The 15946-nt window shown below is 51.1% G+C and overlaps 1 protein-coding gene across 2 annotated transcripts in view; it reads left to right on the top strand.

The window, feature by feature from the left end:
• The first annotated feature begins 2703 nt into the window (after positions 1-2703).
• CHST11 (carbohydrate sulfotransferase 11) overlaps positions 2704-15946 on the top strand; it is a 241066-nt gene continuing 227823 nt past the window's right edge. Inside the window, exon 1 of one of the 2 annotated variants that reach the window (XM_054574600.1) lies at positions 2704-2866. In XM_054574600.1, the coding sequence (XP_054430575.1) occupies positions 2764-2866 (103 nt within the window). In that variant the 5' untranslated portion in view covers positions 2704-2763. Of the gene's footprint in view, positions 2882-15946 lie in introns of both variants that reach the window. The other variant, XM_054574599.1, reaches the window with a different exon arrangement.

The following is a 15946-nucleotide window of genomic DNA, read 5'->3' as shown; positions in this document are numbered from 1 at the left end:
TAGTTTAACTTCCTAGCCCAGGAAGCATCACCTCTCCATCTCTGACTTATTTGTATCTACTGGGTGCCAGTCACTATGCTGAGCATTAGAGAGAGACAGAGATGAATAAAACTTGGCCTAGTGGGTACCCAAGTAGGTCCAGAGGGGTTTGGACCTAGTGCTCAGAGGACAGAGGAGGAAAGAGGCTGCTTCAGGTGAGAAATCAGGGCGGGCTTCTCGGAAGAGGTGGTAGTTTACCTGTCAGAACCGTACCCCTCACTGTATATTAGGGCCAACTCCTGATTGTGGGAATGTAAGCATGGATGATGAGCACGACTCACCATTTTTCTCCACCATGTGGGCCAATGCCTCCCCTCCGTGACCCGCCAGGACCTGGCACCTGACCTCTCCCTTGGCTCTGTAACTTCCAGGATGGCCTCGCACATGCCCAGGACTTTGTCTAGGTCCAGTGTGGTCTCTGCCCTGGAAGGTAAAGGACCAGCTGGATGAACAAGGAGCATATCCCCACCTTTTCTACCCCCCCCCTCCCCCCCGCGCCTGGGTAAAACCAGGAGTTAAATGAGAGCCCAGCATTCTAGGCAAAGTGCTGCAAGTGCTCACCTAGCCACTTCTGGGAGGAACCCCTGCCTTGATTAGGGTGTGGGGTTGGGTGTGTTCAGCTCCCATCCCTACTCTCCTGGGTGTTGGGGAGGGGGTGGGGGTGGAGGCCTTGCAGGAGAATGACTTTGTACTGGAGCTTGTTCAGCCTGGCTGCCTTTATCAAGCAACTCATTCACAAGTGGGTACAAATTAATACAGTACCAACCAGCTACATAAATATTGTGCTGTAATTGATTGTCTTCTGTAATCAAAGACAAGGCTGCTGACTTTGTTCCTTTTCCCTACATTGCGACCGCTGGAGGAAGACTTTGGGAGAAGGGAACTGGGGTCATAGAGGTGGTTTTTGCTGCATCTTTCCGCTGGCAAGCTGTGTCTCTGATGTATTGACAGGATAAGGCCCATTACATTCAGATTCAATAACTATTCGTCAAATGCCTATTATGTGAGAGGCATGGAAAGACGCATTATCTTATTTCATCACTAAGGTATAGTACTAACGATTTGATAATATGACACAAAAGCTAGATAGTCTTTACAATAATATTTTTCCTGGTATTCGTTGTTGTTAGAATTTAAATACTCCATTAATTTTTAATAACACTGGGTACATGTTTAAGGAAAATAAAAGGATATGGCAGTGCCTACCTCTGTTTACAGAAACCCCCAAGGGCCTGAGGACAAGATCTTGGATTCCGGGTGGAATTAAGTAAATGGGCTGGAGTGAAACTGAGTTTCTGCAGTTAGTACCGGGTTGGTGAGCCTGTGGTCTCCACACCATTTGCCTGCATCCACTTACTGCCTGCTAAACAACCTGAATGCATGGAATCGGACATTTTAAATCACTTCACACAATAGAAGAAAGCAGCAGCTTTCCATTCACCTTCTGAAGCTAAGGCAGGCTTGGTTTTTCCAGCAGTTCTCGGATTTGGATGAGAGTGGTTTCGCGGGGGCATCCTCTCACGCTCACCTCCATCCTGCTCTGCCTCGGGTGCACTTGGGAAAATCTGGAGGGAGCTCTAGCCTTGGGAGGCCAGAGTTTTAACACCCACAATCCCCTTTTGCCCTGTTGAGGGGGTGTCAGAGACTCTGCATAAATCTCCGGGAAAGCTCAGCTGTCCCCTGACCCCTGTGGGTAGTGCAGTTTCCCTCACATTGACCTGAAGTCAGCCTCTTTAACTCCTTTCCAAAACAGCTCTCAAGCTGGGCTGTCGTTTGAAAGAAAACGAAAGCCACCCTGTTCTGAGTGCCGGGTAAGGGTACTTGCTCCCTGGGGGCCAGGGGCAACTTCCCGGCTACCACGTTTGCCTCGGGATCTTAAATCATCACGTACCACCAGACCCTTTCACGCTCCGGGTGCCCTACCGGCTCCCCGCCACTTCCTTATACAAACGCCCGCACGAGTGGGTGGCAGCACCGAGGCGATTTTATTCGTATTTTTTTCCTCCGGGTTTTGTCATGGAAACGCTGACACAACCTCCAGACGGCGGCCCAGCCGGCCGGGGACTGAGGGCTTTTGGGACCCTGCGGGAGCGCGGAGCGCACTCCGCACTCCCCGGGAAACAGCTGGACGCGACCAAGTCCCGGGTAGGGGCGGGGGGAGCGCGACGCTCCGCCCAGACGCTCGGGTCCCTCCCTCCCCCCCGGTTCTCCGCAGGCGCCCTCCTCTCGCCGGGGACTGCGAGTTGCATTTGGTAAAACCCAGCCCCGGAATATATAGATCATTGGAGCGCAATGAAGTAGCCTTCGGAGAGGAGGGAGGGGGCCGGTTCGACAGCCACAGCGGCCAGCGCAGCGGCAGCACCACCATCACCGCTCGCACCCCAGCCGCCCGGCCAGCGAGGAGGCAGCGGCGGCCGCCGGCGGGCGCGGAGGCGGCGACGGAGAGGCTAGGAGGACCAGCCGGAGGACCAGCCGGAGGATCCGGACCGTGCAGCCGGCGGGTCCACGCATCTTGGCACTTCCAGAGCAACTCCGGCGTCTTCCACACCCCCGCCCAGGGCTTGGGGCTCTGAGAGCGGCCGCAAAGCCAGCCCGACCCTCCTCCTGAACCTCCCCAGCCCTGCCCTGCGCCTCCCAGGCTTCGCTCCGTACGGCGGAGTTCCCCGCTCCTGCGCCCCGGGCGCGCCTCCCGGACACCCCGGTCCCCGTAGGCAGGACAAAGCCATGAAGCCGGCGCTGCTGGAAGTGATGAGGATGAACAGAATTTGCCGGATGGTGCTGGCCACTTGCTTGGGATCCTTTATCCTGGTCATCTTCTATTTCCAAAGTATGTTGCACCCAGGTAGGGGGCGCGTTAGCGTGGTTTTGTTGGATATTTTCTTCTCTCTCGCGCTCTCGCTCGGTCGCTCCGCCTGGTTTCTGCCTCTTCCACCCTTTACCTCTTCTCCCTCGGCCACCTCGGGGCTCCTTGCCGCCCGGGTCCTCCCGGGTCAGACAGTCGGGATGGGGGTTGGGGAGGATGGGAGGATGTGCTTGCTCCCTCTCTGCTTCCTCCGGCTCCGGGCTGGAGGATGGGACCAAGAGAGACGGTAGCTTTTCTTTTTTTTCCCTCTCTCTCTTTGTGTCTCTTGTCTGTCCATCTGCGAGGTAGCTGGGAAAGGTAGAGGTTGTGGGAAGCTGCTGGGGGCGGGGGTTAGGTTGGAAGAGTACGAAACTCCCTCCCGGCTCTGGCCGAAGTCGGAGGATGAAAGAGGCGCCGGAGCCGACCGCCAAGCGCCCAGGCGCTCTGCCCCTTCCCGGTGGGGGTGCCAGGGGCGAAGGGTGCGCGCTCTGGCAAGGTAGAGAGTGCCTGCCGCGAGCTCCGGAGCCCAGGCTAGGCTTCCACGTGTCCGGGGCTCGGCGCTGCGCTGAGCAGGTGTGGGGAGAGGTTGGGTGCCGGGCGCTGCTCCTCCACCAGGTTGGGGAAGGGATCTGACACTGGCAGTTTGCCCCCGGGGGCCGGATTCGCAATGACCTTGCGGCTAGTGCTGTTGGGCCTGCTCCAGCCCTCCCCCGCCGCTCCAACCCCGATTGTGCGCTGGGGACCCGGAGCTCCTGAATCTCGCCTTGGCCTCCGCAGTTTTGGAGGAAACTTCGGCCGGGACCTGGGCTGACCGTCAGGTTGCATTCCCCCCTGCACCCTGGCCCAGAGCATCCGGAGTCCCCTGGGCCCTGTGGGATTAAGTCCCCTCCTCCCAGACCCCGGTGGCTTAGACGCTTTCACATCTGAAATCTGGACAGGGGGAGAGCTGAGGCTCGCCGCTTCCGAGGGGCGCAAAGGAAAGTTTGGGACCTGGGAAAGACGGGCACCCTGGAGCGCGGCGGCCGGGGATTTGCAGCCCGCCTCTGAAGCCCAACAGGTAGAAAGAACCTTCGGAGGAGGCTTCCGGGGTAATGCGGTCTGCTCGCCCAGCCTTGGGCGCCCCCCAGCAAGCCTGGCCGGGCCACATTGACTCTGAAATCAATTTTTTTTTAAAATTTTTTACGCCTGGGAGCTGTCTTTCTCAGCAAAGTCGCAGAAATCATTTGCTTTTAGAATTTCAAGGAGGAGGGAGCTGGAAACACGTTTCCTTCCAGGGGAACAGGATTGCCGTTCATTTTGCCGCGTCTCATCCTTTTAGGGTGTAATACTTCCAGCAGACCCAAATTCATCTAGCCTGCGTTTGGGTCCATGGCAGAGGAATAAAGCCGTTTTTTCCATCAAAGAGGCCGGCTGCCGGCTGCGAGATGCCTTGACAGCGCGGGGACAGAATGGCCCCTCTGCCCCACTCGAGGAGCAGTTGTTAAGGCGGCCACCGCTGCCAAGGATATGGACACCACCACTTGTAACCTCAGGACATCGCAGCCAGCCTTGTAAAAGATGGCTTTTGTTTTGCCGTCGGGTATTTTTAGTTTCCTGTCCGCAGAGTACAGCGGGGTTTGTCACCTCATCCAAACCCGTGGTTGTGAAACTTCTAAGGGAATTTAAAAATGGACCTCGCTTGCATTTGGGCAGCGGGCGGTGGCTGCCGCGGGCAGGGCCAGACGGACAGCGGGATCCTGGAGACCAGGCCAGACTCCACCCTGGAGAGCTGGGGGCTGAGTGGTGTGGGAATACACTGAGGCTCAAACAATTTAAACAGAGGGCTGAGGGCTTTGGTCTAGACTCTGGAGATGTGTTTAGGCTGCTTAAAGTTTTGCCTGGACCGAACGGGCCAGGTAGTTCTCTGCAGGAATGCCCGGAACAGGGAGAAATGGGATCTTCTTGCAAGAATGCACTTTTTAACTTCTTTGTACCTGTTCGTTGTCCAGCGACCGTACTAATAATACACGATTTCCCATGGTTTCCACGCACCCTGGGCTTTTCTGTTCCTGTGTGAAAATTAGGAAGTGACTTCCTAGACAGAGATACTAGGGAGAAACTTCCAACTTGTAACTGGCACTTCGCTAACATTTCCAGCTCTAGTTAGAATATTCAGTCGACTGGAAAGTGGCACTGGCCCTTTTCAGTGTGGTCTTTTGGGAGCAGGGGGAGGACCTTTTCTAGGGCTCCACTGATAGGATCCTCTGTCCGTGACCCTCTACTCTCAGCCTTGGCTTCCCTTCCTGGTTCCCTTTGCTCCCAAGAACTGGCATTTGTTTATTATTCACATCTCTGTGAGTGTGCCTCCCTGATATGTTTTCCCAGCCCATAGCAAATACTACTTTCAGTACATTTTATGGACTGTAGAGCTACAGGCAGCTCTTTTGAAAGGTCTTATTTTGAATTACGTATAGTTTGACACAAACTCCATGTCAACGGTTTATCATTCTATGGGACATAAAATATGCTTTGAAATCCATAGCGAACATTTTCTGGGCCCCCCACCCCCCATTTTTTGAAACTACACTGTGGATGAAGGCTGATGCTAAGTCTTTTTCCTACGGCTTTGCGTTTCTTTGAAAGTTAGCTGATCTTTGCTTTTCTGAAGGATTTAGAGTAATCATTGCTGATCCTTTCCTCTGGCTCTTTAGTTCCAGTCTCTCCCGATCACCCTGGGAGAGGCAGAAGGCAAGCATGGCCCAGATTGTGTCGCAAAACATATGGAGCCCTCTGGCCGGAGTTCCAAGGTGCTGTGCCTGAGGTGGGAGAATGTCTGCCAAATGACCTGGTCCACTGGTGGCTAGAGGTTACCTGGAGTGTGTGAGGCGGGGCAGGAAGAATAAAAGGAGAGAGCTAGGGGTGAGTGGGGGAGCTTCTCTTCCCCTGAGTCTAACCCGGGGCCCCTTGTGCTGTTCTCATTCATAAACTTGAATAATTGGTACACTTGTGTGTTTGATTTTCAGTGTGGTTGGAAGGTTCCGCAGAAGCGGGTCTTGTCATTGACGGAGGCGCCTTGCTTTAGCTCTTTGACATGCAGACTTTACTGGTGTTTGTTAAGAGTATCTGTTAGAGCAGGGACTCGGTTTTAGGCTCCATTCAAGTCCTGATGTTGTGCCCACCACAGAGTAGGTTCTCAGTAAAATCTTTGCTGGCCGAAGGCATGAAGAGGCTGAAGTGTAGGAGCCTGGCTCCTCCGGTGCCCGGGCAGGCTGGGCCGGGCCTCGCCAAGTTCTCCTGCTCAGTGAGTCGGGCTCTGTCCACTGGGGATTCTTCCTGGCCTCTGGTCTCCTGAGACATGAATTCAGTTTAAGTTCTTGATGCACCAAGACAGGACTATTCCACATGGCCTCGATTTTCTGTTTGTTTTTTTTTTTAAATCCTCACCCCAGGATATGTTACTGATTTTAGAGAAGGAGGAAGGGGGGGAGAGAGAAACATGGATATGAGAAACAACGATTGGTTGCCACTGGTATGTGCCCTGACCCCTGATCCAGTCTTTGACCTAAGTTGTGTGCCTGGACTGGGAATTGAACTCTCAGCCTTCTGGTGTACGGGGATAATGCTCCAACCAGTTGAGCCACCTGGCTAAGGGCTCCCTATCTGCTTTATTTGCTGCTCAGCGGTGGGAGGAGCTGAGGCACTGCTCAGTGTCCTAGGTACTGGGGAAGCCTGGCCTTGTTTAGCTCAGTGACCTGAAGAAACACGTCCGCAGGACAGACACCCTCTGCGGATGGAACTGCTCCCAAAGTCAGTGAGAATGGAACTACATGCTTATGGTTTCTGCACACGCTTGAGTCCTCGGCGAATGCACCCCATGAAGGTGCATCCATACCTTAAAGAGCCTGTACACTTGCCCCGGACAGCGGGGCTTTGATGGAGCTGTGTCGTGCCGGGCAGAGCTGGGAGGCCCCCTCGCTGCTTGCGTGCCCAGGATAGACAGCTGCCCCGCACCTTCCTTTGGTGTCACTCTGGGGGATTGTGCTTTTGTTTGAAAGCTCCAGATCACAGAAGCCTGCGGAGGGGAAAGCTGGTTGTCTTGCTCCCTTCCTCTCATTGCAATTTATTTTTCCTTTTGCAGTATGTTTACTTTCACTGTCGCTTGGGATTTCTTTGCTTTGGTTGAATGTATTGAAAGGTTATACCCTTTATTTAAAGACTTCCTGGGTTACCCCTTTGTAGTTTCACTTGATTAGATTGAATGTAAAAACACTTTTGCATTACAATTTTAATCTAATTATGAACAATATGTGCTCATTTTAGTAAATTTAATAAGTGCAGAAGAGAAACAATCCTGCCTTATATCACCGCCCAGAGGCAACTGGTACATTTTTCTATCTGTTACAGAATTTATCTGTAAAATAGTTGATATCACACCATGCATTTTGTACCCCATTCGATAATATGTATTTTAGACAAGCTTGTCATGACGGTGACTATTAAGTTTAAAGACAGAACATCTAACCACAGCCTTTTCAGTTTACAGACTTGCACATGCCTTTGTCCCCTGACCTGCCCCCGCCCCTTTGCAGGCTACCCGTCCCAGGGTGCTTTATTTCCCCTTTTGCTACGCACATTTAATTTTAAATTAAAGAATCTCTTTGCTTATTCATGAAATGAGCTTTGGAGTTGTAGGGGCTGTTATGTTATCTGTCTGCTCCCTCCTTTGCAAAGCTGTCAGGAGGGTCTCAAAGCTGAGACCCAGTCCTGAAATGACACTGAGTAAGGGAAGGGTGAGCCATTTCCTCCAGTTAGGGGGGGCCCCTGGGCCGTTGAAGTGTGTGCGCCTCCGCGGAGGGTTCTCTTAGCTGCATTCAGATGAGACAGATACATTTAGGCAATTTCCTGTGACAAGCTCTAGGGACTGTTGAGGAGACCTTGTTTCATTGCGTTTGGTAATAGAAGAGGAGATAAGGCACCAGAGAGAAGGTGGTTGGGGGTTTCTTTGGGGCGCGGGGCAGGGAGACCGGCCTCCAGCAGAGGCAGCTTCTGTTTGTATTTATCTGGTTGAGGAGTCATTTTGCTAAGGACCAGTTCTATCAGCACAGCCACTAAAAACAGGAAATCAGAGGCTCCACCCTTTCCCTTCTTAAATCCACCGAAAGGACAAGGCTCTTCTTAATCTGGGAAGAGTAAGTGAGAAAGGCCCTCTTGAGAGTCACAGATGGCGGGCGGCTTCCAAGTTCAGACTCCGAGAACGACTGAAAGTTGTTTTGCTGACTCATTTTCTCTTCATAGTTTTTCCTCCCTGGAATTTTGAGACCCCGTCTTAAGCACAAGTGAAGGGCAAGGCAGTTCTTCTATGAGATTATTGAATAATCTGATCTGTCCACCGAAATATCTGGAATTTGTAATTTGATGCATCCTAGAGCAAATGGGATTGATCACAGCTTCAGAGCAGAGTTGGTTTTTCTGTTTGTCTGTCTGTCTGTCTGTCTGTCTGTTTCCCCCCTGCTCTGTGCCAGATATTGTCCTAGGCCCTGGAGAAACAATGCAAACTGATTTCTGTCCTCAAGGAATGGATAGTCTCTTAGGGTAGCCAGACTTTAAGCAAACACAGAAGTAAAATATAGGGCAAGTCAGATTGTGTGAAGAGAGAAAAGCCAAGCGGGGAAGATGGATGAGGGTGTGAGAGGCAGAGGTTGCAATTTCATGGAGGCGATTGGGGAATCACTGATAAGATGACATTGGAGAGCGGAGACCCGAAAGAAGTGAAGGGGTGGCCCTACGTCTGTCCCAGGAAGAATGTTCCAGGCAGAGAGTAGCGCAAGTCGGGTCCCTGAGGTGGGAACATGTGTGGCCAGCTGCTCTGAGTGTCCAGAGCAGCAGAAGGGAGCGGCCAAAGAGTAGGAGCTGGAAAGAGATTGTGTGGTCTCGAACCTTGGCCTTGGCCTTGACTGAGGTTGGGATGGGAAACCCCAGTGGGGTTTGAGGAGGGGACACTGGCAGGAGGGGGCAGGGACGGCTGGAAGCCTCTTACTTGCACTTCTGTGTTTCGTGCGCTTGATAAAGTGGGCGCCGTGTAAATTCCCTCCCCCCTCTGCCAGCTCCTCCCCAAATTGGACTGCCCCTAAGCTCCATCTGTAAAGCCGCAAGGGACAGGTCGGGAAATGATTTGAGAAAATGTGTACCTGCGCTTGTGTTGGAAATTGGCATTCATGAACAAAAACAACCGTAAGTAAATAGCCCCTGACTTTTGTAGGCATTCACTAAAAATACAGAGATTGAGTAGATTGATGATTTGGGAGTGGAAGGCCTGGGTCCTAGCCTGGGATTCCCCCACTTTCTGATCCCACGAATCACTGCATTTTATCGATGCTCCGACACTCATTCGTTCACATGTCCGTGCTTATGAAATCTGACAGTGTTGCAACTGATGGCCTCTGAGCGCTGCTGTCCTTGGAAGGGCAGGCTTGCTTGCTTTCTTAGCGGATGGAGAAGTAGCACCTGTGTGAATGGTGAAAGCACTTTTTGTAAACCAGGACACACTCCGTAAGTGTGGGAGGGTGTGACAAAGGCGTGCCTGCAAGGCGGCAGGCTCCAGCCGAGGGCCTGGGAGTACCCGTAAGAGGGCCTGCTCCCGAGCCGCCCTGTCAGCCCGCAGGCCTGCCGTTAAGCCTTTTCTGCTCTGCCTGGGAAGTTTGCACTTATTTCCGGAGTCAGAATGGGAAGGGTGGGGAAGCAAGTGCTTTAACTTGGGGCTTGACCCTGGGAGTTCAGATGGAAATAGGGACATTTCTTGGGGAAGGCACCCCCCCCCCCCCGTGTGGATTTTCATTTCTTTTACGGCTCCTGAGCTCTCACGGCCTTTTCTCATCATTAGCCCTATTAGAAATAAATGTTTTGTGATTGTTTGTACTTGTACTTCTTCCTCTTTCGATTCAGCGGGGAGGTATGTTCTGCCTCTGAGCCTGGCCCAGAGTTGTTTGGCTCCTCAAAGGCACTTGTGTTGAAAAGGCTAGGCATGAAAGGCCTTTGACGAGCCTTTGAAGAGGAATTGTCCTGAGAAGTGTGTCTTTAGGCGAGTTCCTTCTTGGGAGCATGTCCCAGTCCCAGAGTGCGCTTACGCAAATCCAAATCCGGGTGGGAGGTGGTCCAGCCTGTTGGCCGTGGGCTGCGAACCTTGTGCAAAGAAGACCTAGGGCACTGCTGCCCACTACTGTAGGCTTTATACTGTACCAATATCTGGCCATGCTACATTTATAAAACAACACAAGATTAAAACAAGCACAAGAGAGAATGATGCAGTGAGGACACAAGAGACACAGTAAAGGCGAGATAAAGAGGCTGCTGCTGGTGTACCACAACCTAGCGTTTCACAGCGAACTTTTTTAATAAGTAGAAAGAGTACGCTCTAAAATAATGATAATAAAAAGTATAGTGTCATAAATACATAAGCCAGTAACATTGTCGTTTATTATCAAGTATTATGTATTGTACATAATTGCATGTGCTACACTTTTATATACAAACACGGTTTGGAAGGCATTGCGCTGCGATGTTACAATGCCTGCCGTGTCAATGGGCCCTAGAATTTTTCAGCTCCGCTATAATCTTATGGACTAAAATGCCCCAGCACGCTGCATGACTGTAAGTGATTCTCAGAGACACCTCTTCCGCTCCTTTCCCCACCTTGCCAATAGACACAGAGCCCAGAGGGAAGAGCCAGGTTGGCTTCTCAGGTCCAGAGAGCTTGCCATGTGGTTTATTCCACTTGCCTCCCAAACCTCTTTCCCCCTGGGCTGCTAGGAATCAGTCAGGGTTCAGGGCAGGAACTAGGAAGCAGCCTAGGTCTTTAAAGCAGAAAGGTACTGAATGCGGGGAATCTCGTGCTTATAAAATTGCTGGGCGGGTTGGAGGCACAGCTAATAGGAGTATATGTATAGTAATAATTCAGAAACATACATATAGGGGCATGCTGCTCAAAACGGACCCACGGAGGGTTCTGCTGTCCTGAGACTGTCCCTGGAACTCCTGAGCCCCAGGACAAACTGATGACACATCAGAGTTGGGATGTTTACCCACTGCATCTGCCTGTCAACACCTAGAAAACTGGAAAGTGGACCCTGTGATGCTGTTGCTGAAGACCTCATGTCCCCGTCACCACGTCGGTCAGCAGACGCCGGAAGATGGCCTCTTGCTCGCGCCTGCTTTCTAAATCTTGAGGGGCTGGTTCTATTTGGGGGAAACCATATTCTCATCCAAAAACCTGGCTTCACAGAAGCCTGGGAAATACAGCTTTTAAATGGCCACCTCTGCAGTCTGGAAAGGCCTTCTAGAAGGGAGTGGAATGTTGGGTGAGCCAACATCCACAGTACTCACCACAGCCTGTGGGTGAAACGTATTTGAGCTGCCGTCCTCGACCTATTTTTTTTTGTAGCTAACTTATACCCTCTACTCCCATTAACTAAGGATAAGGGTATTTCTAACTTTCTAACAATAAGTGATTATAAATCCACATGTTCATTGCTGTCTGGATAATCCTGTTGGCTGACTCCTTGTCAACTCCGATTCTACCTTCCTTCTTACCTTGTAACGTGGCACATGAGACTTTGGAGAGAGGAATGTCAGTTTCTTGGGTGCATGTGAATATCCTCTGCAAACTGTGGTTTTCTGGGTGAGGTCTCTTTAAACCCCCATTCCATTTTGTGAGGATTACTTTAGGTGAAAGTAGGTAAGACGACCTGAAAATCTGTTTGTGATTCGGCTGTAAATGATGATCCATTGGCACGGGCTCAGAGCAGTGGCATCTTGAGGCGGCCGCCGGAGTCTTGTTAAGTGTGGCTTCCCATCTCCTCCTTCGTGAGTTTCGTGAATGACATGCAACTTGATATGGTGGGTTAGACAGGGGTGTTTGTATGCATTTGTATTTAACATTAATTCCTATTTTAATATTAGTTAATTTTTTTTTGAGAAAGTAAAATGGAAGGCTTGATGTTCTCTTCCTAGACCCCTTTGCGGGGATAGTGTGTTTACTAGACTTAGGAACCCCAGGTCTAGGCTTGTCATGAACGTAATTGGTAACCATTAGACCTGCCACAGTGAACTTTGAGTAAAAGTCCAGTATTAACAGGGTGGGGGCAGGGAGCTAGTTCTTGCCCTGGCAAGTCTGAGTTGGCTTTAGATACGTGGTATGGGGAGGACCGAGTTCAGTTCTAACTCGGGCAGATGTGGGTTGAGATAAGGAAACCCAGTAATATAAGTGTTTGAGTCCTTATCAATCTCTGGCTTGACTGATTATCTTAAAAGCTTTGGGGGAAATAAACCCCAAAGGCGGCTCAAGGGGAATGGGTTGGTGATTGGCTTTCTGTTAGAAGCTGTTAACTTCAAAGAATCCCAGAAGAGGGACGACACAAAGGCCCCTCTAAGGTAGTGTTGTAATGTAACACCCTACACTTCTTAATGGTTGACATATTTTACCTTTAATATCATTGGACATGCCATTTGTTATCATGAAAAGAACACAGAATTTGCAATGCAGGGACGAGTTTTCTGCCCACCATACCCATTCGGCATCATCCAAGACATCTTTGTTGAATGCTTCCTAACACTTAGGCCCTGTGCGAGGTGCTAAAGACACAGCAGGGACCAAAAGAGACAAAAATCTGTGTCCTCGTGGCACATGTGACTGGGGGAGACACAATAAACAATGCATGTTTAACATACAGAGCATGTTTGATGGGGACAAGGGTGACGGAGAAAAAAATAAAGCAAAAAGGAAGGTGTGAGATGCAAGCAGTGAGGGTGTGCTTTTATTTATTTTATTTTATTTTTATCCTCACCCCAGGATGTGCTTATTGATTTTAGAGAGAGGGGAAGGGAAGGAGAGCGAGGGAGAGAAGCATCGATGTGAGAGAGAAACATCGATCGGTTGCCTCTCGTACACGCCCAGACGGGGCCTGAACCCGTGACCCAGGCACGTGCCCCAACTGGGAACTGAACCCGCAAGTTTTCGGTTCACAGGATGATGCTCCAACTGACTGAGCCACACTGGCCGGGACGAGGGGGAGGCCATTTTGAATCGGGCGGTTAGGGAAGGCTCCCCGAGAAGGTGGCTTTAAAGATCCAGGAGATGAGGGTATACAGGGGATGAGCTGATGGAATAATACAGGTACTTATTGGGTATTATTTACTGAAGGTTGACGTGGGTCAGGTGTTCAGTACACATTGTTCCTCACAGGCACCTTATAAAGTGCACACAGTTATCATCACCATTTTATAAGGAAGAAACTGAGGCGTAGACTGTGCCCCTTGTCCAAAATCACACGGGAGGGGAATTGGTGGACTGGAAGGAAACCGTGGCTATCTGACTTAAGGCCTGTTGCTCTGGACGTCTGATGGGGGCTCTGCCTGAGGGGCACCCCACCCCCCCACTTGGAAGTGTGTAGGGATGCTCTGGATTTTCCCAAGGATTGAGGGCATCAATGCAGTGGGTGGGACCAAGGATGCTAGACATCCTGCAAAGGGTGAGACCTTTCTGCCCATCCAAGAGTCATCCTGCCCACATGCCAGTAAGCTCCTCCTTGAGAAATAGCTCGCAATTCTTTGCTTGAGCACCAGCTGGCATAGGACCTGGTTACACCCCATGACTTGGGCAAGTGCCCGGTGCATTGTAGGAGCTTAATAATTGATTGGCTGCGTGAAGGTCACAGACTCAGAGATTGGGCCCCTTCATTTGCCAAGTGACGGTAGTAGTACTACTTCTCTGACATGGTGGTGAGGACGAAGTGAGAAAGTAGGTGTGAAAATGCATCGAAAGAGATGCAGAAACAGTATACACATACTGTTGTTATAATAAATGCACTGTGGTTCCTCAGTCTCAGATTTTAATCTTTGTGTTTACAAAATGCTGTTGTATTGTATCCTATTTGAAACCTGAGCAAATGTTTATCCGCTTCCTACGTGTGCCCCTTGCTGTGAAGTTTACTGAAAGGGTCTGGCTTCTAGACGCCTATGAATATCTCCTTTCTGAATGCGCCACCCTCTGCGTTGCGTACTCCCCTGCCAAGGCCGAAACGTAGCTCGGCCTCAGTGTAGCAGAAAGCAGAGTTTATTTGGTGAAAAGTCAGCCTTGTGGTTTCACGCTGAATGCAAAGGCCATAGCTCCCCCGCCCTCAATTATACCCATAATTACCCCTCAGTTTCCCATTAGCTTGAAAAAAAATGACACTTGAAAAATAAAACAACATGGGCACCCATCAGAGCCATTTCTGAAACTGAACGCCGAGGAGGAGGAAAAGTCAGTTCGAAAAAATAGCTGTGTAATGGCAGCCCTTGCATGAGCAGGGGTTTGGTGGCTTCGGGTGGCCCGTTGTGCAGGACAGCAGCGGTTGGCCTGTGCCTCCACATCTGGCCTGTCCTGCGTGGAGGAGGACTTTATGGGTTCTTCGTGCCCAGGGGCCATTCACCCTGACTCTTAACTGCAAGCCTGGTGGAGCGGCCTCTCGTGCAGAGATTTGCAGCTCTTTTCATCTTGAGGCACACGCATAAACTGCAAAAAATATTTTTTTTGCCAGTCTGGCCAAAAAAAAAAAAATAGGTATAGTTTTGATTCATTCATACCGGATGGCTGTTGTGTTGGCTGTTACCTTTTTTCTTAATTTGACAATCGACGGGGAAAAAAGTCAGTGCCCCTGACGAAATAGTCAGGTGTTGCATGTTTTACAGATCCTTGCGGCGCACCGGTGGAAAACCGCCCCCTGGTAATGGCGCAGGCCCATCCCTGCCCGTTGCCACCAAAGCAGGTACTGAAAGGGAGTTAAAAGGCTGTAATGCCGATTTGGGGGAGGCCCAGGCCTGGCTTTTTCAGTGTGAGGCCAAGGGCGTAGTTGATGCTCTCCCCTGCTCGGCCCCTTGCCCTTTAGAGCCAGTCCCTGTTGAACTTGATACGTCACCGAGGTAGGGGAATCTCTCAACGCTCAGGGTCTTTACAATGTGAAAAATCTCTTTCTTTTTTAGCACTCGACCCTCCAGATGAACTTTCTGCCTTACCTCATTATCGATTTAAAACAGTGGTTCTCAACTGGGGGCCATTTTGCTCCCTTCTCTCCCTACCTGCAGGGGATGTTTGGCAAGGTCTGGGGAGAATTTGGTTGTCACACTTGGGGAGGAGGCATCCTCCTGGCATCTAGTGGGTGGAGGTCGGGGATGGTGCTACACATCCTACAATGCACAGGACCGGCCTCCCGCCCCTCCGTAAGGAGTAACCCAGCCCAGAATATCATTAAGGAACCCTTCTTTAGGTTCCACGTTTTTGTGATGCGTTACTAAAAATGGCACTAACAGCAATGATCACTTCCTGAGAACGTACTATGTATCAGGTAGAATACCAACGGCTATCCTTGAATAATAACACTTAATCCCCGCCACAGCCTTGTCAGGTGAGCAGTTACCGATCCCGTTGTACAGGCGAGGAAACCGAGGCTAGAGAGGTTAGGGAGCCTAGGGTCGCAGAGCTGGGAGGCGGGAACAGGGTCCTGGCCCGGTCCGACAGACACAAAGACTTGACTCTTCAGCTCACCAGTCTACCCCGTGTACTTGTGTTTGGTTTTAGCTAATGAGGTCAAGAGGTAATTATTTCGCAAGGCCTTAGCCTCGCTGTAGACCCTAAGTGGGACATTCAGCGATAGCCCCTTCTCCTCTTACCCTGCGCGCTCTCCCTGGGGAGGGCTCGTCCCCTGTCAGAGCCAGGGCTGCCGTCTGTGTTCAGATGACGCTCGTCTCTCCTTTCAGCTTGGATGTGTCTTAAGGTCAAAGTCCTGTCCCTACGTTCAGTTCTGCGTGAAACCGTCATCCGCTCTTCGTCAGTCTGAGGGGACGGGTGTCCTTCCGCAGCATCCCAGGGCACTGGGTGCGTGCACACCTCTCAGGTTACTCGCTCTGGCCTCCTGGCTTGCTAAGGGCAGGCCATGCCTTGTTTACTGCAGGCGCCCACCATCTAGAGTACAGCCTGCTCCACGGCAGTTGCGTTTTCAGAGCTGCTGCCACAGAATCACAGGCTGGTGGCTTATGAACAATAGAAATGTATTC

This window comes from Pteronotus mesoamericanus, unplaced genomic scaffold (assembly GCF_021234165.1).
Source record: "Pteronotus mesoamericanus isolate MK-2021 breed Mesoamerican mustached bat unplaced genomic scaffold, CSHL_Meso_final contig_263, whole genome shotgun sequence".
Classification (NCBI taxonomy): domain Eukaryota; kingdom Metazoa; phylum Chordata; class Mammalia; order Chiroptera; family Mormoopidae; genus Pteronotus; species Pteronotus mesoamericanus.
Note: the sequence above shows the minus strand (reverse complement) of the source record. Positions and strands in the feature narration are given on the sequence as shown.